Source organism: Oryzias melastigma, linkage group LG1 (assembly GCF_002922805.2).
Source record: "Oryzias melastigma strain HK-1 linkage group LG1, ASM292280v2, whole genome shotgun sequence".
Taxonomy (NCBI): Eukaryota; Metazoa; Chordata; class Actinopteri; order Beloniformes; family Adrianichthyidae; genus Oryzias; species Oryzias melastigma.
In genome coordinates, this window is record NC_050512.1 from 24,462,867 (window position 1) to 24,485,437 (window position 22,571).

Below are 22,571 nucleotides of genomic sequence, written 5' to 3' on the forward strand. Positions count from 1 at the left end.
TGTCTGTTTTTTCAGAATTTCTTTTATGTTGTACTATTTTAGTTTTCTTATTATTCAACTGTTCTTAGTGCAGTTCGTTTTTAAAACCTCAATTTAAGTTTTATGTGAATCCTAAAGTGTTTCTTAACCAACAAACCACAGAGGCTCTGCTGACCCATTCTTTATTTATTAAGAAGAGGCCACAGCAGCGATCCAACCGAGTTTCCTCCTCTTGAGGAGCTCCAGGTCCACGGAGAGGACGATGAAGACCCGATAGGCAGGTCTTCTTGAAATGAAAAACCCAGTCCTCAGGGAGAATTTGAGTCTCTTCGAAGTGCTCGCGGTTTCGTTTCTGATGGAGTTTTGTCTCCACGGGATCCTCAGTGGTCCAGGATCCGCAGGTTTCCTGAGACGATCTTGTTCTCCAGCATCGCCCCGGCGGGAATGTCAATGCGGTCGCCGTGATTTGCGATGATGATGACAGTACCCTGAAGATAGAAAAAAAAACAAAACCATTTTAGTATTTTTCACAATTTGTTTTAGAAGGTATTCCATTAATTTAAGAGACAGAATGAAGCATTTTAACTTTAGAAAAAATGATCTAGATTTCCTAAAAAGGATTTATTTTTTTCAAAGATTTTAAAAGACTCATCTATCCAAGATAGTCCCATAAGAGAATATTTTATCAGGACTTAAGTTTAAGTTAAAGGTAGTTTGCCTCAGAATAAACTATGATTTAATTTTGTGAACCAAAGAAAACGTCCTAATTTCATCACAAATACTTAATAAATTAAAAAAAGGAATGTAATGGAATGAGTGGAAAAACTTGATTACATGTGCGTGTTTTGACTGTTTTCAAGGACCAATTTCTGAAAATCAGAATTTTACATAAGACCATTTTTACCCCATTGAGAAATTTGCTTTCCTTTTAAGCTTATATCTTTTTAAACTTGTTTTTTAGAAACTGATTATTAAATATTATTTTATATTTACAACTTGTTTATTAGCTAAATAGAAAATATAAAGTAGTTTAAGCCTCTTTGTTTTAACAGATTGGAAGGAGAAGTACATTTGTCTACCACAAGGGGGCGACATTCTGCCTAAAATTGATTTTGGTTCATATTTTAATCTAATCAGACTTTCAAATTCTCCTTTTGAAGTTTCCTAAAGTGTGGAAATTGACATTTAATTTTAAATTTGAATGTTTAAATTTAATTTAAAATTAGTTTATGGTGGTACAAAAGCATTTGGGTAAATATAAAACCAAAAAGTTAACATGTTTAATTTATCTTGTTTTTTTTTTTTTTAACTTTTTTTTTTAGCATTTGACATCTGCTGCTTCATATTTGAGTTTGTCTGGACACAGAGCTGACAGCAGTACAGTCTTTTCATTGTAACTTCATGGGTGGTAACCTTGTCGTGGGTTCTCTTGGAGGGATTTACCTTCAGGGAGACGTTCTTGCCGAAGGTGACGTCTCCAGACACCGTGAGGTGATCGAGCTCCAGCATGTCGGGGATGTTTTCAAACCTCTTCAGAAACTCCTGGACCTGCAGAAGAAAACCCAAACGCGTTCAGCATCATCCTCTGTAGTAGTAAAGCCCCTCCCTCCTCAGGTACTACGAGACCCTGGTCACTTCACATCACCATTAAAAAGCATTTTAAACAAGTTTACCAAACGTATCTGACTTTACTATATTTTACCTAGCAATATTCACAAAATGAAGTGTGTCCTTCAAAAAAGAAAAAAAAAATCCTGATCTTGAGTGCCATAGACAGGATAAAAAGTGTTTTTTTTCCATCACATTTCTTACTTTAAATATCACTCTCAATCAAACCAGGGTGATCCGTAGTGCAACTGTGTGAAAACAAGAAAACATAAAGTTCAGGTTGACCTTGGTGAAGGAGCTCCCCAGCTTGACGTGTGGCGTGGTGGGGAACTCCCTCTTCTTGCTCATGGTGAGCGAGCCGGCGTCCATGCTGTACAGGTTGGACATCACCAGCAGCAGGTCAGACGACGTCTTCACCGGCAGGAAGCGGCTGCGGGGAACGTTCACCCCCATGGCGTTTTTGAAGCTCTTGATGGCGGCGCCAACGGCCGTCTCGAGCTGGATGACGTTCAGACCGCCGTCCAGTGTCTGCGAAGAGCGCAAGCCGTTAACCCAAAGTGGTTAAACTTCGTTCAAAATATTAGTAACAGATGTGGTATTTGACAAACCTCCACTGCAAGTTTGGCGTTTATTTTTGACTAAATTTACTAGATTTACTAAATGTATGGAGTAGCCAGAAGGGTGCGGTGTGCTTCTCTGTTGAAGTTTCAGTCTTTTTTTGAGCACAATAAAAGTTTTAAATAACAAAAAACCACAATATTCTTTGTGATTTTGTTGGTTAGGGATGGAGGTTTTGAGATGTTTCCACCTTGGGGTTGACGATGATCTCCATCTCCATGGCGTTCTTCTCCTGCAGCCTCTTGATGGCGGGTAGGGAGATCCACAGGTTATTGGTGTTGAAGATCTTGAACTTGGTGACAGACTTGAACTCGTCGACATGGGCCTTTGGGACCTGAGCGATCTCCAGAAGCCTCAGATGGTCCTCGTACTGGATCAGAGTTCCACCCTGCACAGAGCAACGCCTCAGCTTCCATCCACGCCGAGCGGCACTTCAGCTGCTCGCCGCGAGATCGGCGCTCACCTTTACGTCGGCGCGGGTCTTGTCTGTGACCTCCATGATGAATTCGCAGCGCTTGTCGGCCGGCTGGCTCATCAGGTGGTGGAGGATGAAGAGGTCGACGGTGGCTCCCAGGTTGTCGATGTTGGAGACGAAGATGTACTCTCTGCCTTCGGCGAGGAGTTTGTCCAGCAGCCCTGAGTTGTGGAAGCTGGCGTAGATGTCTCCGTGACCCGGCGGGTACCAGGCCTCCGTGTTGGCGCCGTTCAGACCCATGCCCTTAGCGATTGGGAGCAGAGACTCCTTGTTGATCCTCGGATATCTGCACAGAACCAAAAGAAGTCCAAATCCGATAGTTTTTCAAAATAAAGTTTGGTTGAGAATCAGAAAGAAAGCTGCAATAAGACTTCTAATGAGAGTTAGAAGAGTTTCCCTCTCAAGAATGAGTGAGTGTTGCACCTGCTCTGGTTGAAGGTGTGGATGTTGACCCGGTGGTGCGAGTACTTCTGCAGGATCTTCTTGGTGTCTTCGTCGGTGTTGAAGGAGTTCATGAGGACGAGCGGCACGTCCGTGTTAAAGGTTTTGTTCAGATGCTGGAGACACAGAGGAGAAGTCTCACACGGGAGCAAAAACACCACTCAGAGCTGCTCTCTGTGTTTCTGCACCTCGATCTGCTGCACCGTCAGATCCAGGAAGGTGTTTTCGTTGCGGACGCTGATCAGGCTCTTGGGGCCTTTGCAGCCCATGCTGGTTCCCAGTCCTCCGTTCAGTTTGACCACCACCAGCTTGTTGAGGCTGGCCGTGATGTTGTCGGGGAGTCCTTTGGCCTTGATCCGGTCATAGGGCTGGATCTGATGGAGCATAAAACAGAGGAGACAGACGGCTTCACAAACCTGCTTTTCTATTGAAATTGAACTCACAAAAATTATTTTGGTTATTTTTTAGTGGTTTCAGAAAACTTCTTTAGTTGTAAAACAATGAAATATTTAAATAAAGTTGTTTTTTTTTCTGTAAAACTTGACTGAAGTGGTAAAGAGGAGATCTGCTGTCTTCACTGCTCAACTTTCTCATTGAACATTTATGTCTTACTTCTGTTCTTTAATCTTCTGGACAGTCTGCCAGCATTCACACTCCAGTGAATCACATCAGAGTTCACTTGCAAGTGAATAAAAAGCCTCTCAATCAAGCAAGCTAGAGTTTCTTTGACTGATTGTTTGGTCTGCATCAAAGTTCAGGTGAGCGTTCACAAACAACCCTAATGTGAATGCATCCAAAGTGGAATGTTTTTGTCTTGTTGGGGTCAGAAAAGGCAGAAAAAACAGCAAAACACTAAGAGGTTTTCTCTGAAAATCTGATTGAAGTGGTAGTTTAACCGCATTGGCGTTTATTTTTGTTCTGGTCTTAAAGAGCAGAACTTCAGGGTTTCTCTCAGGTGATATCTTCCAGCATGTGACGCACGTGTTTCCAGAATGTGCAGCATACTCACTCTCACCGTGACTCACTCAGAATCATACGCTGGCATCCATCCTGGAACCGGCCTTAACTTCACCGGCATGTTTGAACTCAGGACACTGGGAATATTGTGTTTCATGTTCTTTGAACACGGTCATGTGACCCTGCAGAGCAACTGAGGTGGGGGGGGGTCCGACAGCTTTCGAATGCTGCAGCGGTCAGACTATTCTGGGAGGTAACCTTCGCTCTGCCGGGTATTTATGCTGAGCTGCAGGACGGAGGCGAGCGGTGTTCCGTCAGGTCTGGTTACTAACTTTAGTGACGACGTCCGTCCTCCTGAATCATTTAAAGAACCAGTCATACGACAGAAAACCTTCAATGAAGGAAAACGTGTTCTGCACGTGAGCTCAGGTTGTTCCTGTCCTGAAGAGGAGCTGCTGCATCTCACAGACCTCAGAGAGAAGCTTTCAGGAGCACAAAAACAGAGGGTTGGGTTTGAAAATATTAGAGAGATATTATCAAGAAAAAACAAACTGCTTTTTTTTTTTTAAATGTTTTATGTTCCTGTAAAACAAATGTTTCCTTTCTACTAATTTTTTATACACTCAATCAATTCTAAAAACTATAACAAGACGTGGAATAAAACAGGAAGAAAAAGGTCAATTATACCATTACTTTCTCCAAATTTTTAATCAAAACTTTACAAACAACCTTTTTTAAATTCAGTTTTCTACTTTTTTTGAGTATTTTAACCGTTTTTTTTACTAAGAGACAGTAAATATACTCCACATTATTGTCCATATAGCTACTATTTAATTCAAACATACATTTGTTTCAAGTTTTGGTTCTTAAACATCAACTTCCTTCTAGAATTCTGATTTACTATTTTACCTTTTTCTATGATCTTCCTGTTTGTGAATAATTAAAAAATGTAATTTGAAAACTTCTTGTTTTGTGCATAAAAGTCAGGGTTCCAAGTTAATGTTGAGACCTTTTTAAAGACAACTATATCAAAAACTAAGACCAAATTGTTACCATATTTCCCTTTGTGTTCATTTATTCCAATTTTAGATTAAAACTGTAGCTTCCTATCTTGTTGTTTGTGGTCTGTGCCATCCATGATGCTTTAACACACTTCTTTTTCTTCTTCTTTTTTTTAACCGGCGGTTTAAAATTTTTTCGGTTTTAATTCTGCGTATTGGTTCATACTGGTTCTACTTTCGTTTATTTACCCTATTTTATCCAAAGAATTGTTAATATTTAACAAAAAATGTGAAACTGAGAGATTTCTCTTTTTTTACATGTTTAATTACTCTTTTACTATTGTATAAATCTGTATTTTTTTGCTGTAAGGCGACCTTGAGTTCCTTGAGAGGCGCCCAACAAACAAATTGTATTATAATGATCATTTAAATCAGGACAATTTTTAAGGATCAAATATCAAAATTCAAGACATTTTTTGGGCTTTGTAAGATATTCTTTCCAAATTCATACATTTGTTGCCTTTAAGACTTTTAATGCTGATTCATGTTAGTTCAGTTTCCTCAAAACTTCAATCTAAAATGTTGGAGCTCTTTTGTAATCAAATATAAACTAGATTTTTCTGGTCTTTTTAAACCCAAACAGAACCACAGGGACCAAAAATAATTCAATATTTAACTTTATTTTTGTGCAAACTAAACGTTGATGTTGATTTAATCTAATTCCCGTAAAACAAGAAAATTAGAAGCAGATTTTATAAATTAAGCTTTTTCCACAAGATTCTTTCTTACCAACAGATGTGAAATAATTTGAATGGCTTTGTGGGGAAATGAAAGTGAAAAAGTTGAGAAAACCTTAACAGCAGAACTGTTACATAACTTTAGATTAAATACTAAATCAGTGGCGTTCTCTTTCTATTTACATTTGGGGAAAGCCTTGCATAACTCTGCAGCCTGTGGAGTTCGCTCAGTCAAACTCGGCTGTTCTGACGTCTGAACCCGGATCCGTGTTGACTCACTGGGCTGCAACGTGAAGCCCGGTAAATAGGGACAGCAGGTTATCTGGAGCTTACCGAGTCCTCAGGCGGACGGTTGATTTTGGCCCAGTCGACTGAAGGACCTTTGACCTGCAGGAATCTGTGGAAGAGCTTCTTGAAGCCGTCAAAGTCTTTCCTGGAGATCTGGAAGAGAAAGAGTCGACCATCACTGCCTGCAGCTGATGAACAAACACAATAAATCCAAAAGGATTGTTTAGAGCACAGAACAGCAACAAAAAACTCAAGATTAAAGTTCATTGACAAACATATATCCACTAATTCATATTTTAAAAACTTTTAAAAATATTTTTATATTTTGCATTTAAAATGAACAAAAGTATTTTGAGTAAATGGTTTAACAACAGAAGAATATCAGTTTCCATCACTTTTAGTTTTAAATAAGAATTATACAAATGACATATTCACAGGTCCATGGCAACCATAGACTTATTTAAGCTTGAGGCTAATAATCTTCTATGTTTATGTCCCTATTTCTATACGAGTTCTACATATGTTTATTTTTTATCAACCAAATTATTAGCCTGACAACAGGTCTGTTTTAGCTTTATGTTAAGAAAATGTTTGTGAGGTTTGAAATTGTTTTTAAGGGTGTAAAATCATTTGTTCCAGATGGAGTTCTGTTGCATTTGATCTGTATTCAGACGCTGTCAGGTGGACTTTCCTGTTCCGGAACAACACTTGTAAACAAAACCATGTGACTAAAGATCTCTTCACTCATTGGCCAGGAATTACGAAGGCAAGAAGTGGAAATTATGGAAGTCCTGCACTTTGGAATCCTTGTCGGGATAGTTCACGTATAGAAACTTTACAGTTCACTGAGCAGTTTTGAACGTCTGTTTTACCTCTACTTCAGTATGGCTGAGGCGGTGACTGAGGAGATGACGGCTGTGAAGGTACGCTGATGAGTTATTATGACCAATGGATTGATGGGAAAACAGTGAGAAGCACCGTGTACTGTCTGATAAAACAACAATCGTTGCTTTAGATTCGTCCTGTTGCTTCATTTCAATGTTGTTTATATCACATGACCACCAGCTACGGTGGCTGTTTTGGTTCAGTTGCTCCGCTCTCTGTTCTTTTCATATTCAGGCTGAGGAATCCCACAGCAAACCGGAGCTCAGTCCAATTGGAAACGAACTGAGACCACCTCAAATATGGATAGACCGTTTCTAGTACCACTTGTGTTTATTCAGACTAAAAGTTAGATTATTTGGGAAACAAACACTGGATCACTTTAAGCAAACCAAAATGTGTCCAGTTTGAATACACCCTACGATAATAACCATCATCCTATTAGGGCATCATAATAAATGTTTTTTTTTTTCAAATATTGTTATAAACAACATTTTGCATGAAGAACTTTGGGGTACATTTTCTTTCTTTCATATTAAAATCCTGCATTGATTTTCATATATGTGTATAACATTGAAGTTGTTCATCTGTAGTCCTCCTAATCTGTAGTAGAAATGTCAATCAATGTGTTCTATATGTCATTAGCTTACTTTGTTTTTTTTTTTGTCGTCTTTTTTCAGTAAATTTGCTGATTCCACCAGGTTGACACCGTTTGTCGTGAATTAATGAGATTGGTGTTTGTCAAGAATGGTTTTAATAGATATACATAACAATTAAACTTACTTAATTACTAAAGTGAGCTCAGTCATATTACTTAAATCAATTTATATATTATTAATTTAAATTACTCTTAGCAAAAAGGAGCACACTTGTAATTGATGTTGTCAAGTATATTTGAGTATAAGTATAGCAAGTATATGAACTCAATTTTAACGTTTTAAATTTACAACATATAAATAGTATATTAAGTGAATGTCAAGTATACTGACTCACTTTTAATATAGACTAAGCTTACTTGTATTGCACTTTAAAACTTTTTTCTAATTGAAATCAGTAAAGCTTTTGTAAATTATTAACAAACAGAATTTAACTCATCTGCCTTCTGTGGTTTAATGATGTAACACAATAATGGCAAAAAAATGCCTGAAAAGTGTGTGACAACCAGCAAATAAAATAGAAATTTTAAAATAATGCATTATAATATAAAATGTTAAAGGTTATATTTTCATATTTTGAAAACGTAAAACAAAAGATGTCGCTGAAATGTTCTTTTTGGGCCAGAAATTTCTCTAAATCATTAAAAAACTAGCAAAGTTTATTCAGTGATGCTGAGATTTTTTTATCGTTTTTGCTCTCCTTTGTGTTTCCTGGCTTTGTGAACTGATTTGCTGCATGTAAAGGTTGATCTTTTCAGAGAAACCAGCGACTCTTTCAGCTCAAATATTTGCTCAGCATACACAACAAGCAAACAGGGCCGTGGCATTTGTCCCGGTGAGTTCAGGGTCTCCAAAGACCTGAAGAACAGTGTGGCCTTGATCCCAACAGCAGGTTATTTTTAAAGCACCTTTTTTTCTTGCATTAAGGAAACATTTTAGGCTTAGACGCCGTTCCATTGATAAACTCTGAAAGGTCAATTCACAAAACGCCTGAATGTGACTGCTTTCGGAGCCAGCTCCCCTTCACCTCTGCTTCCTCCTTGTTGGCGGTGGCGAGCAGCGCCTCCAGCTCGCGGTGCATCGAGTCCTCGTGCTGCTGCCGGAGCTTCTCCTGGAACTCGGTCATGGCTCCTCTGGCGAGATCTGGAAGCACACAGATGTAAACTCAGAGTCCTGAGAGACATGTTGCAGGAAAAACTAATCTGCAGACTGTTGATGCACATCAGTGACTAGAACAGAGAGAGAAAGAACAGGTGTTAGGGTTCAAACACAAACATAAAGGTCTGATGGAATCTGAGAAGGTTTCAGCAGCAGCACAATGCAGCTTCATATCAATTACATCACACAGGACGAGTCATTTCAGCATTAAAAAAAAAAAGCATTTGTGTCTTTTAAACACAAACTCATCATTCTTGCAATAACTCAAACTCAGAAGGTTTGGTTAGCACTGAAGGTGCAAACTCACCTGCTACAGTCAGAGACATTTTGTCAAAGAACAATCAGCTCCGCGGCTCAGGAAGCTCAAACTCGGGTTACAAAGAGGAACAATGGTCCAAAAGCAGAATCCAGACTCGTCATTCACTGAACAACACTCGTCCTCCTCATCCTCAGCTCAGAGGAAGCCCATGAGAATGCGGCTTCAGCCCTGAGCTGCTGTGTGGACCCGCCCACAAACAAACCGACCAATCACATGGAGCACGTGTGTTGTGGCTGTCGCTAAAACTACTTTAACTGAAAATGTGTATTCAAACATAGCAAAAATATTTAAAAAAATCAATGCTACATGCTAGTTTGTTAAAAAAATTGGAAAAACAAAAAAATATATCACGCTAATTTTATTTAGAATAAAACTTCTAAACAGCAAATAGATAATAAATAACGATAAAAATACACTTACATTTAATTACAACACTAATTATTTTTCAAAAAAAGGATCTTTGAAGGAGCTCTTTCTTGGACTGAGGTGTTAAAGTAACTGTTTGAATGAGCTCTCAGTGCTCAGTCATTGTTATACAGAGCTAAACAAAACAAATGTGCAATAAAAAAAGGACAGCATGGCACAGACAAGTTACAACATGATGAACAATTTGAAAAAATGTATCAACAAATTCAAAGAAATTCTAAAAAATAAAAAAATAATTTGGATGGTTCACACTAAGTCAGTAAAGTAAAGTGTTGGTAAAATGCAGACAAACATTTAACAGTGGTAAAGGTGCAAAATCAAACACAACCAAAAATACAAATTAAATGCAAACTTAAAGTTTGCTGAAAAATGCAAAAAAAAACACTACTTTTACTGTGAAGTTTGACAGCAGACTATTAAAAGAAGAGGAATGTTAAAATGCTAAACTAATACCTAAATGTGAGGGAAAAGTGGATAAAAAGGAACAAATTACAGTCAAAATCAAAAGCCCTGGGTTATAGTTTGGTATGTTGGATAGAATTAAAGAGGGAAAAAAATGACTTTATTTTTAAAAAATAAAATTTATTTTTATTATTTTAGGACACGTTAATGTGACAGGGAAAAATGCAAGGGTGATTATTATTCACGATAAAAGAGAAAATATAAATAGACGAATCAAATCAAATTACAAAAGAAAAAGAAAATTAATGCTACATACCTGGAAAATTAGCAGGTGTTTACAAAACAATAAAACTGTGGTATTGTAAAATTATTCATAATAAACTTTACTTTTTACTTTACACTTGTGTTATTGTTCTTCACATGGTTAAAAATTTTAATTATTGGGGATGGTTGTTCAACAGTTGGTGTGTTTATGTTTAGGAAATATGTCTTGTCTTGTGAAAATCTGTGTGAACTTTAAACATAGGTGAGGTTTTGTGTTTTTACTTTCCAATTTTGGTGAATCCTGCATTTCTTGTTTTGAAATATTTGAAGAAAATAATTACAGCCTGTAAAAACTTAAATTCTAAAATTTTTTAGACAAAAAAATCGTATTAAAACTACTTTTCAGATACATTTTATCTGCATTATTTTTTATTTACAGAAATAAAATAGGAACAAAATACAATTTTGAAATTGAAAAAAATATGACTGTAATCAAAATGAATTCCTCATATTTCATGAAAGTATGAGTTCTTGTGAATATTGTAAATCAAAATAGAATGTTAATCAAGAATAAAATAATTAGCTTTCGACTTAGTGACTGTTTGCAAAAGAGCACAAACACAGATACGTGCAGAGCAAAGGCAGCTTCAAATATTAGGTCAGAATTATCTCAAATAATTTTCTCTTTTTACTCCATAAGAAGTAAACAAAACCTGATGATTGACCCACCTGAACACACAGGCAAAGTAACGGGACAGCCTTAAGAACACGCCTCAGGACCCCACCGACAACCTGGGACGGTGCAGCGTGCCGCTCGCTCCCGGTGGACTCAGCCTCGCAACGAAACCGGAAAATTAAGTGAACCTAAAGGGAGTAAACGCACTGAAATATTATCCCTGACCCCCTAGCAGCAGAGGGCACGTAGGTCCCGGGCAACCGAGACCCCCACCCCCCGTAGACAACACCACGGCTCACACCGAAACCCAAGCAGCTGATTGGCCAAGGTGCCTGTCAATCACACGGACCAACCCAAGGGTTCGACTGACCCACTTGTTACGCTCGAGCGTCTTGTTTTTATTAAATTTTCAGCCCTAGAATGACTATTTAAATGAAAAACTTGGAAATAATGGTCAGGCATTAACTATATTATGTTGAAATCAAAATAGTATCACAGTAACACTAGCATTTATAATTATTTTACTAAAATAAACTTGGTTTGGTAAATTCGGCTCAATGTTTCCCCCGTGTGGCCAAAACATAACACTACAAGAAACACATCAAATCAAGTCAACTCAATTTTTGTTCACAATTTTAAATGAAAATTGAATAATAGCAACAATTGTAATAAACTTAACAAAATAAAATAACATAAAATAAACCCATAAATTCAAAATCATTAAAGTAATTTTGCCAACAAATCAACACAAGGCTAATACGTGTACTGTCCAGATCTCATAAAGATTGATCTCTTAAAAGGTGTTTTGCTGCTCACCGGAGTACTTTTTTTTGCATTATTCTGAAGAATCTTAAAATCTAAATAGATTCTGTGTCAAACGAGTTTGATCCTTGACTTTGCTTGGTAACATTTCATTTCATACCACAAAACTTCAACAAAGTAATTGAATACTAAAATCATCAGCTTCCAGAGAGAACTTAATATTACTTAATAGTAATAAATGCGATTAAAAATATAGCTGTTCAAAAAGAAACTTAGAATATTAGAATTAGAATATAGACCTGACCTTTCTCCTGCTAGTTATTTTGTCATCACAACCTGTGTGACCAAAATAACCCACATCAGATAGGGGAAACAAAGCAACATCTTTGAAGGCCTTAAACAGTAAAATCACCACAAATAGGCTGGGAGTGGAGTATTGTTAGCTTGTGAAATTCTTCTTCTGAGCCCTGATGTAAACCTGCCGAACGTCTGTTGGAAAAGCTGAAAAACATCAGGAGATAACGGTAAAAGTTGGTGCAGTTTGTTATAAAGATTACCTAGTGACAGGTGCAGAAGTCTGACTGAGACTCACAACAATGAAAGATTATGCAGCAGAAATATTCAGGGTACCAAGTTGTTTTTTTTAAGTCTAACCTCTTAAATAGAAAAGTCTGCTCTTTTAAAATGCTATTTGAAACGACCGAGCTCTTCAGTCCATTTGCCAATCCCATCTGTTAACACATTAGCAATGGTTTCATTCAAAATTTAACATTTTTTTTAAAGCTTTGGTTAGAAAAATACATAAAGAGTTATGACACATAAATGTGATACTTCTTAGGATAAATCCATGGAATTGAGTCGTTTTTATGGCAGATTTCACATTGTTTCGACCTGGTCTCTGCTTTGTGGATTTAGGCGGTTTTATTTTGTTGGTGTGTTTTCCTTTTTGAAGGCTCAATATAAAATACCATAAATAAAAGAAGACTCAAAAAGTAGTTTTCATGTTTGTTTTATTGCAGATAAAATGATCTGTTACAGTTTCTGCACATCTACTGTTTTATCTACCAGAGACTCTTGTGTCCAGCGAACAGAGGAGGCCAGGTGTGGAGATTTGGACAGATTCTCAGTGAACCTGAAGAGGTGGCCTGGTGACAAACACACACACACGCAGTCACACATGCGCAAACACACACACACTCACACAAACACACAGCTCCAACAGCTAGAACAGTGGAGGGCTTTGACTTCAGAGCCGAGAGCGGTGCGCCTGCAGCGGATCAGGGAGCTTCTGCTGGCCAGCAGGGGGTGATAGTCACTGAGACAGGAAGTCCATGGCGGTGTCACGCTCCTCCACCAGCTCTGCCGCCGTGGCGTCCATCTTGGCTCGTGAAAAGTCGTTGATGGGGAGTCCATCAACAACTTTCCAGGTCTTGTTCTGTAAAAGAAGAAAAATTTGTCTCAGTTTTGTGGCATTTTGTGAGGTTACACACAGAGTAGCTGTTTTGTCGTACAACAATGAACAATAACAAAAAATATATCATAAATGAATGTTTATATAGGAAGATTTATTTGAAAAATAATAAAGCAAGTATTGGTGAGTAATTTTAGATATGAGGAAAGAAAATAAACAAAACAGTGAAATAATAGTTCTCTGAAGTAAATATAGTTCAGTCAGATCATGTGCTGACACTCTGGATAAAAAACAAACAAAAAAAACACTGTTCTTTGTTTGGGGCTTTGGACTTCACTGATCCGTCAGGATTTATTTTTGTTAATGAGCCTAAAGAATAAACTCTCAGCTTGTAGATGTTTTATTTCATCTTTAAGGTAAAAATGGCCCCAGAATCTCTTCTCATGCTTCATCTTTAGAGCATCTCTCACCTTGATCTGGATGGGGAAGGAGTAGATGAGATCTTCTGGGATGCCGTAAGAGTTTCCTGCAGCGTAGACTCCCATGGAGATGAACTCGCCCTGTTTAGATCATTGAAGACGTCAGTCAGAACATCAGTTTTTCTGTTAATGTCGAAGAGAAAGTAACTCCAGAATTCTGTGCGGACCTCCTTCGTGCCGAACCAGATGTCCCTCATGTGGTCACAGATGGCTTTGGCCGCAGACATGGCGCTGGACAGCTTCCTGGCCTTGATGACAGCAGCGCCTCGCTGCTGCACGGTCTGCAGAACCAACAAAAGCGTCACACTCCGTGGAGACCAGACTTGGCTCGACGTTTGCCTCCAGCAGGTGGCGCACTCACAGAGATGAAGTCTCCTCTGAGCCAGGCGTCGTTCTTCACGGCGTCGTAGGCGCTCACCTCCGCGCCGTTGAGGTTCACCTTGGCGTGATGGACGTCGGGGTACTGAGTGGAGGAGTGGTTCCCCCAGATGATGACGTTCTTGACGTTGTCAGAGGAAACGCTGCAGCGCATCGCCACCTGCAGGACAGACGCAAACACATTTTCAGAAAATCAAACATCAAATTCACAGTTTGTGAAACACACTTTTGTTTGATCAACTATTTTACAAAGTTTTATTGTTTGAGGGAAAAATATTAATTTTGTCCTTTGTAACAAAGCCAAATACAAACACCTGGAATCTAAAACCACATTTGCTGAATTGATTCTGAAGCTTAAATATAGATTAAAATATAGACAATTTTCTTGATCTTTTTTGTTTGTTTTGCTGCAGACATCTTTGTCAGAACCATGTTTGTTTCATTGGCTTTTTGCCCTACTGGTGGCGCTACCCTTGCAGAGTAAAAATGTGAACATGGACTTCAGGGTCCTTTAGTACCCATCCCTCCTGCGTTTGCTGCAGTAAAGGACGTCAGGACGAAGGAAGCGTGAACCGGGCCGTACCTGGGAGCAGGCTCTGTTGTGGTCCAGCCGGGTCAGGCAGGAGAAGTTCTCTTTGGGAATGGATGGAGCGGACTTGGAGGCGATCAGACAGTTTGTGTTTGCAGGATTTCCAACCACCAAGACCTGAGGAAGAGAAAGACGTCGGTTAACGCACAGCTACGGTTTGTGGTTTTGAATAATAGCATAATCCAGAATAAACGTATTATTTAATAACTTATGAGTTATTACTATACTGTTCATTTCAATTATATTTTTTCTACTTTTCTCAATGGGATTTTTCAGTAGAATAAAGATTAAAGATAAATAAACTGCTTTGTTCTTTTTTTTTATTTTCATAAAAATGATAAATTCTTACATTAAAAAAAAAAAAAAGTTTTGTAGTTTGAAAAAAGACGATGCAAGAAATTATTGATGCATCGGTGCAAGATGGAGCGGCCTTCAAGTGTAAGGGGCTTCAGGCTTGACTACCCAGCGTCTTTGGACACTAAACCCTATAGCAGTGAGCTGATGTGACTCTGCATGGTGGCCTGAAGAATTTTTAAACCAGTCTAAAGCACAAATTACATCTAATAAACAACTTGAAAAGAGTTAAATGTTTTAGATTAAGTTAATCCTTTAGTTATGACTTTTTTTTTCAACCAAACATGCTATAAAAATGTTTTTAAAAAAAGTCTCCAGTCTCTTTGCACATGAACTTTGACCTCAGGAGAGACTGGGGCCTCCGCTATGGAGCCTGACTGACATTTAACAAACATTACTACAGAAATGTTAGCAAATGTTGGAAAAAAATGTCAACATCAAAGCACAAAGGAGAGTAAAAACAGCCAATCATTAAAGCCTCATGAATAAAATAAATGTCGGTGTAGCCATAGCAACCAAGTAACTAAAAGGTAATTGCAACTACAGAAAATCAATTAGTAAAAATATATTAAATACCTCAAAAAAAAAATATCACATGTCATCCATTTTTAAAAAAGAACAAAAAAGTTTTTGTTTTCTAACTTTAACAGCACAAACAGCGCCATCTGGAGTCTAGGAGTATAAAGACACAAATATGTTTTCCCTCTTTCTTTTAGTACATGGAAAACAGAACACCACATCCTCAAAAACCGCTAAAGAAAAAAAACCTGCTACATGTTAAAATGTTAAACATTTCATGACACATTGACCAATCTCTGACATATAAATATTTTAAATATACAGGAAATAATTTTGATTTGTGCAAAATTAATCTGAGTTGCTAAAATATAGGCGAAACATTTTTTAGTAATGCTCTAAATTAAGTTTATTCTTTTTATTAATTGTTCAATAAATTTAAATAATTTTACAAAAAAAAATAAACCTCTGAATCTTTCAGCTAAACTTTGTCAGAATTTTTTTACTGCAAATAAAACAGATTTTTGGTAAGTTTGTGGTCAGTTTAGGTGCAGTTGAGAAAAATGTAATTTCTGAATGTACCAGAAACAAATGAAAACCGCTGGACTGTGGAGAGCTTTTCTCAAAGTTGAAAACCCGCTGCTTGTGTGGATGCAACATAAGCAACTTCACTTCCTGTTTCTATCTCTTAGAATGAAACGGCCGAGGAATCGGTTCCTGACTGCACCGACGGTCACATGATTTCCTACAGAAAAACTGTGATGGTTGGAGGTTTCACACCTTCACAGTCTTCTTGGCGTACTTGTCCAGAGCTTGTCCCTGCGTCTTAAAGATGGCCACATTGGCTTTCAGGAGGTCCTTCCTCTCCATTCCCTCCTTCCTTGGCATGGAGCCCACCAAGATGGCAGCATCGATGTCCTTGAAGCCCACCTCCACCTTGTCAGTGGGGATGACCTCTGTGAGCAGAAGTTGGAAACTTTGAGTCCATCTTCACGATAAACTCCTGCCACCTCAGCAGATGCTGATGATAAAGATGAACTGTTTGTTAGAACTAAGCTGCTGCTATCAGACTGGACTTCAGTCAGAGTTCAGCTCTGCTCCTGCTCTCATCTGATTGGCTGCTGTGGTGTCTGAACCAGCAGCCAATCAGGAGCTTCATTTCAGAGACTCCTTCCTCCTGCAAGCAGCAGCAGAGGATGAGGAGGGAGGATGACAGAGAAACAACCTAAAACAGCTTTAATGTAAATGTTTTTTGCTTCAGGAAAAGATCCTGATTTGTTTTATTTTATTCGCATTGGGTAGAAAACAAAACCAATAAAAATTAGTACATCCATAGATGCTAAATAATTTGTTTAAAAAAAAAAAGGAAAAATCTTTTCTGATGTTGCTTTGTGATGACATGTAGTTTAAACGCTATGTGTCATTGTTTTTAAAACAGAGTCTAAAAACTAAAACATGTAAAAAGTCAATTTATTTTAGGATAAACTTTTTTAAAAGAAGCCAAACATTCAGTTTCAGAGAAGGACTCACCCCTCAGCAGAGGGAGGGCGCAGTCCTGCAGCTCCATGACGACTCCGTCCAGCACCGGCAGCATGGGGGGGATGTCCAGCAGGATCAAGATGACTGGCTGTTTAAAAAAAAAAAAAAAAAAAAAGTAATTTTTTAATAGTTATCAAAAATGTTGAGATTTCATATTGATTCTTCAACAGGTGATATAAAAACCTAACTCAAATTCAGTGAGACACAACTTTCACACAAATTAATTCATTCACAAAAAAAAAAAAAATTACAATCAAAATGTATTTGAAAATGAACAAATCTGATTTAATGGTAAATACAATTAAAATATATGTATATATCTAATGCCATATAAAGTAATTGCAAAAACAGGACTGCGTAGATTACACCAATTAAAAAAAATGCTAATTTAGTTTAATTTATATTTACTTCCATCTTTGACTTAACATTTAATTTAATGTAAAAAATCTCTGCAGTGAGAGTAACAGCTCTACACACCTAGTTCTCGTTATCTATATAAATACATAGAAAATAAAAGTTTGTTAACAGAAAAATCTCCAAAAATTGGTTAAGAAAGAATGCAACAGACGTAAAAATATATATTTGTTTAAGATTAATTCCACATTTTTCATTTTTTAAATGCATGCAATAACTTCATTTTTTGATCGTCTGCAGAAATCCTTTATTTGGAGTTTTTAAAAAGATTTTTTAAAGCCTCTGCTGTCGGCTTCAAATTTTTAGTATCCAAAATTTATGATCAATCAATTAATATTAACTTTTACACATATGTGCAAATTTAGATCAATCTCAAAACATAAAATTATTATTTTAATAATTTATTTTTTTTAAAAACTGCTGTTTTAAAATAATACTTTTTGCAGCCTGGGTAAATAAATTGGAGCTTACGCAAGACTAAAAACTATAAACGATTAAAAATGTGCATAGATTTGTCTAAATATATATATTATTACAGATTATAAACACTAAAAATATACTTGTATTTATGCAATCATGAGCTAACAGGTTGCAAATCTCTTCAATACGAATCAAAGCAGATCATTTTAAAAGAAGATACCAAAATTAAGAGCTTTCCAAGATTTTCCATTATTTTCTTTTTTCATGTAAAAGCTGGATGGTTGTATGCTGATCCAACCAGAGGGTAATGCTGTTACATAACAGTTGTGTGCAGCTGACAAGAACAGGAGAACAGGGGCTCCTTCTGCAGCTGCTACCAGGACACAAACACATCCGCTGGTTCCTACCTGGTCCTTTCCGAATACATCCCCCTTTGCGATGCTGTACAGCAGGGAGTAGGCGATCTGACCGGCGGCCCCGGTCACCACAACGCGGATTGGTTCGGCCTGCAAAGGAAGCGAACACAAGGTCACTGAATTAAGCTGAACTCTGAAGGTCAATACCAAGAATTCCAGTTCATTCTTCTCTGAAAGGAGACTGCCACCATACTCCAATCAGGCAGAATGACCTTGCATGTCACAGCCACAGCACGTGACATGTGCTTTATTTTTGGACATTCTCATACATTTAAAGCAATCTTCTGTCATTAATGATCAGAAGAACTCTTAAAAACTCTTTAGTAGGGGGAAAATTTAAGTAAGAAAAGAAACAAACATGGCAGCCATCTTTTTTTCCAAACCAAGTTAAGCTAGCTTGTCAGGTAACTGACATTTTTTTCAAAAATGATTCCATCTGATTCAAGACTCGCTCTGATTGGCTGGCCGATAAAGTCCCTAAGAAAAAGGATGTCAACGTCACTGCCACGCCGCCTGCTTCTATCAAAAAAAAAAAAATGGATGCAGCAGATGAAGTAGGAGCGGCTGAACGTTAAACTTCTGCGCACTTTCGCCGAACGTGGCGTCGTCTTGTTTTCCCTTTTTGTTAACTTTCAACAGTTAAACTGCGGGCGGAAGGCAGATACGTCTTTAGCAGTTAAACCAAATATTTAGCATAAAAAAGATGCAATGGTGACGTCGCCTCAATGTCATCCAGTAATGCACGATTAAACTCACTATTCTCGTTGTTCTGATATACATTTAGCCGATTATGTACATTAAAACTGCAAAAACAAATTAAATCTAATGTTCTTGTTACCATTTTTTCTGCTCGTGGAAGAAGGAGGTTGTCTAGGATGCGCCTGTGCTCCCTGCTCAGAGTCGGACTGGACGGTGGGGGTCACCTCTGTCCGTGTTTTGTGAAATTAGGCGGTGAAGAGACCCGCCCCAGCACGCATGGGATTTGTAGTCCCAAAGCACCCTGATGTAATACTTCAGCTTCCGCAAATGTGTTTACGGGACTCCGTCTCCCAGAATGCATCACTCTGGTTCAAACCGCGCCCACATATGGAAGACGATTTTCTTTAAAAAAGGAACCTTTTTTTCTCCTCACTATTGTCAGAAAGCTGAACGCTTGCGACACCCAGTGGTTGGTAGAAAAATTGCTGCTTGAGCACAACTGAAAAACAAATCAATTGATGATTTTTATTATCTCTACAAAAATACTTATCTTTAATGTAAAAATAATTTTACTCTTTTTTTTCATTTTCTAACAACAATCTAATAAATAAAACAGACTTAAATATATTGAAAAATGGGTGGAAATGTCCAACAAAAGGAACAACATTGATGGTGATTAAAATTAAGATTCCTTAAAATTCTAAAACAGATTTCAATTCAACTCATTTGAAATACAATAGAATGCAGAGTAAACAAGAAGCAGACCCCTAAAAGGAGCATCCTTCCCTTATTTATGTATATTTTTTGTCTCAGTTGCTCCAAAAATAACTGCATAAAGACACAAGACCTCTTACTTTTCTATTTATAGATAACTTTGTAACCCAAACTGCAGGAAAATATAAATTCTATTAACAGAGTCTGCTTCTTTCAACAAATTAAAAGCAGACCACCCTAGAAATGTCTGTGCAGCTTAGAGAATAAAAATAAATAAATTTCAAAAGTAACAATATTAAACTTTGGAATTTTTTGTTTGACATTCAAATACAAAATACATGCATATAGCATGCAAAATATAAGTATGTAAAATTTCCTAATGTCTGTTTTCTGAATAACAGCCCCTGAGTTCTTCATAAGAACTAAGTGGTGGGGCATTTTGACGTATTGTTGTGCACCAGGTATATTTATGTGAGATCTTACATATGTTGCCTTTTTTTTAAACCAAGATTATTCATATCATCTACTGTATGTTGTGCTCAGTCTTTTGGAGAGGAAATGGAGAAAAGGGGCCTTGTTAAGAAAAGGTTTAAACATATTTGACAATGTATACCTTCAATTGGGTCAGATGAATGGAATCTGAAACAACATCACTTTTCCTAGGAAGACACAAAAGTACTTCATACCAATACAAACTCTCTTAAAAGTGTTTTTTAAAGTAATTTTGGACCAAAAGGTTCTGCCTCACATTGTTGATGATTAAAGCTTGAGGATGGATGCTGCCGTATCACCCCATTCAGTCTAATGAGATGATAAAATTATGGCCAGTTAACCTAAAATACTTTTTTTTTCTGCGCTAAACGTTTGCAATATCATCCAGGGGAAACTGTCCTGTCAAATTCCGCTGATTTTAACAACATAATCAAAAGTTGTAGATCACAAAAACACTAGTAACTCATTTAAATTGGAAAATGTATGGTTTTCCCAGCCCCTCAATTTTAAACTCTAGACACAACTCAACCCTGAAATAGATTATATTGTAGTTCCTGGAATGACCACTAGAGGCTGGTTTCAGAAAAGAAGAATGTCCCACCAACTTCAATGTTGAAAACCTTTTTTTTTCTTTTTACTTAATCATAAACTTTGTTTTTTACTTAATAACAAAAACTTTTATTCCTTAATTTTATATTTATGGCAACTGAAGCTTTATATTAACTTTTAAAAACCAGATTAGAATTGAATGTTAGATTTGTCAAAAAAACTATTTTTTACAGTATAACCTAAAAAAGAGGTATTAGTGAGATTTGAAAAAAAGAAATTATATAAAAGTTGTAAGCAAATCTTTTTAAACTAAACTTTAGAGGTAATTTAGAACAAAGTTCACTTGCCTTTGAGGGAAGATTCAGCTGCTAGCTTGTTTAGGTGTCTAGCTTGTTATCTGCAGTATGGCGGGAGGTTAATGGAGGTTAATCTCCTCAGAGCTGTCTGATCTGATCGAGGTTGTGTAGAACCACACCCTAATTGTATACAACAGTCGGGAAGTCACACAATGAACCAATTGTTTTCTTTAAAAAAAAGGAGAAAAAAATGTAAAAATAAGTGGTAATTTTTAAATATTTTGTCATCTTTTTCAAACCATGAGACCAAAATAAAAGAACAATTGCACCAAAGTTTTGACTTTTGCCTTAAAAAAAAGTAAACAGTGAGGCTAAAGGAATGCAGTAAAGGTTTATGAATGAATTCATGTCCGTTTGAAGGGAGACAGTTCAGTTTCAGGCAGGTGAGGTTTTCAGTTACAGTCACCTGTCAAGGACACGGGCAGCCATGTTGATCTCTGTGCTGTTTGCAGAGTTCAACAGAGCTGGAACCCAGACAGGAACTGACCGTGGTGCTGATAATCTGCAGAACGTTCTGCTGCAGCAAACTCCAGACACGCAGCAGGAAGCCGCTCGTTGCAGCCTTCAGAATAAAAGTTCATTTCTGCACAAGGCATTAGCCAGAATATCAGTTACAGAAAGTATTCGTGTTTGTGTTTTCTGGTAATAAGTACAATAAATCTTATGTTTTTAGATTGAGTCTAGAAAGATGACTTTAATGACAGTGAACATTATAAAATATTTTGAAGCAAGAATGTGGATCAACATCACTTTTGTTGTCTTTTTTATCTTTTAAGAGTCTGCAACAAAAGAAGGAAAAAAATAAGAAAAAAGTGAAACTTCTTGCAAATGAGCATTCAGTCAGATCAGAGTCAGTTATAACTTATGTTTAAGTGTTATTACCCACACTTTGGTAGGAGGCTTTTTTTTAAAAAGTTTGGTAAAAAAAACGTTTTCTAGCTGCTTTACTGCAGACTGATCCTTAGGATCTATCAATAGTTTTTCTGTTATTCCTGCTTTATTTGGCGCAAAACAGCTGGATTTTTTTATTTCAAGCTGAAACAGAAATCCACACATCAGTTGCAAAAATAATTGGAAAACCAATAAAATAGCAGATCTTTGGGACCAGAGTTGGACAGTTTTGTTCTGCAGAAAGCTAGCGAAGAGAAGCGAGCTTCACATTCTTGTGTGTAAAAAGATGCTAATTTGGAAGTCTAGGAGCAAAAATGAAGAACAATAAAGAAGATAGAATAATGGCAGTCCGATTATTGACAGCATTGGTGTGAAGTTTGGGGTATTGAGACTAATAATATGTAACTTTTTGTTTGTTTAAGCCCAGAAAAGAGCAATAATTAAAAAAAGATGGAGATATTCAGGAAAACAACATACTTCTAAAGTATCCAAAGATCCACTCTGATCATCTTTTGATTCATTTTCAAAGCATTGCCAGAAAAAAAGGAGTACTTCTCCTGCAAAGTGGCAGGAATTCATTAGAAATTTGCATTTGAGATGTGGAGGGACTGCAGCAACCCTTCCCGTCATTCATAAGTGAGAGCTCTTTGTTTACACGCTCTCTGGCTAGCTTAGCATTAGCGGTACAAAAAAAAAAAAAAAAAA

The 22,571-nt window shown here is 37.2% G+C and overlaps 2 protein-coding genes across 4 annotated transcripts in view; both read right to left on the reverse strand.

Moving 5' to 3' along the window:
• Positions 1–144: 144 nt before the first annotated feature.
• On the reverse strand, positions 145–11,168 carry LOC112157008 (UTP--glucose-1-phosphate uridylyltransferase). Of its 2 annotated transcripts, none has more exons than XM_024289424.2 (10): positions 10,941–11,168; positions 8,670–8,785; positions 6,150–6,257; positions 3,310–3,495; positions 3,104–3,237; positions 2,669–2,966; positions 2,396–2,593; positions 1,873–2,115; positions 1,423–1,527; positions 145–467 (listed from the first exon to the last, which is right to left on the reverse strand). In XM_024289424.2, the coding sequence occupies exons 2-10, from the start codon at positions 8,766–8,768 to the stop codon at positions 360–362; spliced, it is 1,479 nt and encodes a 492-aa protein (XP_024145192.1). In that variant the 5' UTR covers positions 8,769–8,785; positions 10,941–11,168; the 3' UTR covers positions 145–359. The 2 variants fall into 2 exon arrangements, with proteins under 2 accessions (XP_024145192.1, XP_024145191.1); XM_024289423.2 differs by lacking the exon at positions 10,941–11,168 and adding an exon at positions 9,108–9,291.
• A 1,474-nt stretch (positions 11,169–12,642) lies between these two features.
• The window catches only part of LOC112157096 (malate dehydrogenase, cytoplasmic), a 12,866-nt gene continuing 2,937 nt past the window's right edge, over positions 12,643–22,571 (reverse strand). Inside the window, exons 1-9 of one of the 2 annotated variants that reach the window (XM_024289634.1) lie at positions 19,004–19,231; positions 18,157–18,255; positions 16,907–17,003; positions 16,157–16,332; positions 14,501–14,623; positions 13,901–14,077; positions 13,707–13,820; positions 13,531–13,620; positions 12,643–13,084 (exon numbers count right to left, since the gene is read on the reverse strand). In XM_024289634.1, coding sequence (XP_024145402.1) covers positions 12,962–13,084; positions 13,531–13,620; positions 13,707–13,820; positions 13,901–14,077; positions 14,501–14,623; positions 16,157–16,332; positions 16,907–17,003; positions 18,157–18,255; positions 19,004–19,006 — 1,002 coding nt within the window. In that variant the 5' untranslated portion in view covers positions 19,007–19,231 and the 3' untranslated portion in view covers positions 12,643–12,961. Of the gene's footprint in view, positions 13,085–13,530; positions 13,621–13,706; positions 13,821–13,900; positions 14,078–14,500; positions 14,624–16,156; positions 16,333–16,906; positions 17,004–18,156; positions 18,256–19,003; positions 19,232–22,571 lie in introns of those variants that run through there. The other variant, XM_024289633.1, reaches the window with a different exon arrangement.

Bases quoted from the DNA above. Each gene is read 5' to 3' on its own strand.
- LOC112157008 (XM_024289423.2), bottom strand. The intron at 2,594-2,668 runs GTGAGCGCCGAT...TGCTCTGTGCAG, and splicing joins AGACCCGCGCCGACGTAAAG to GGTGGAACTCTGATCCAGTA. The intron at 2,116-2,395 runs GTGGAAACATCT...CGCTCTTCGCAG, and splicing joins AGATCATCGTCAACCCCAAG to ACACTGGACGGCGGTCTGAA.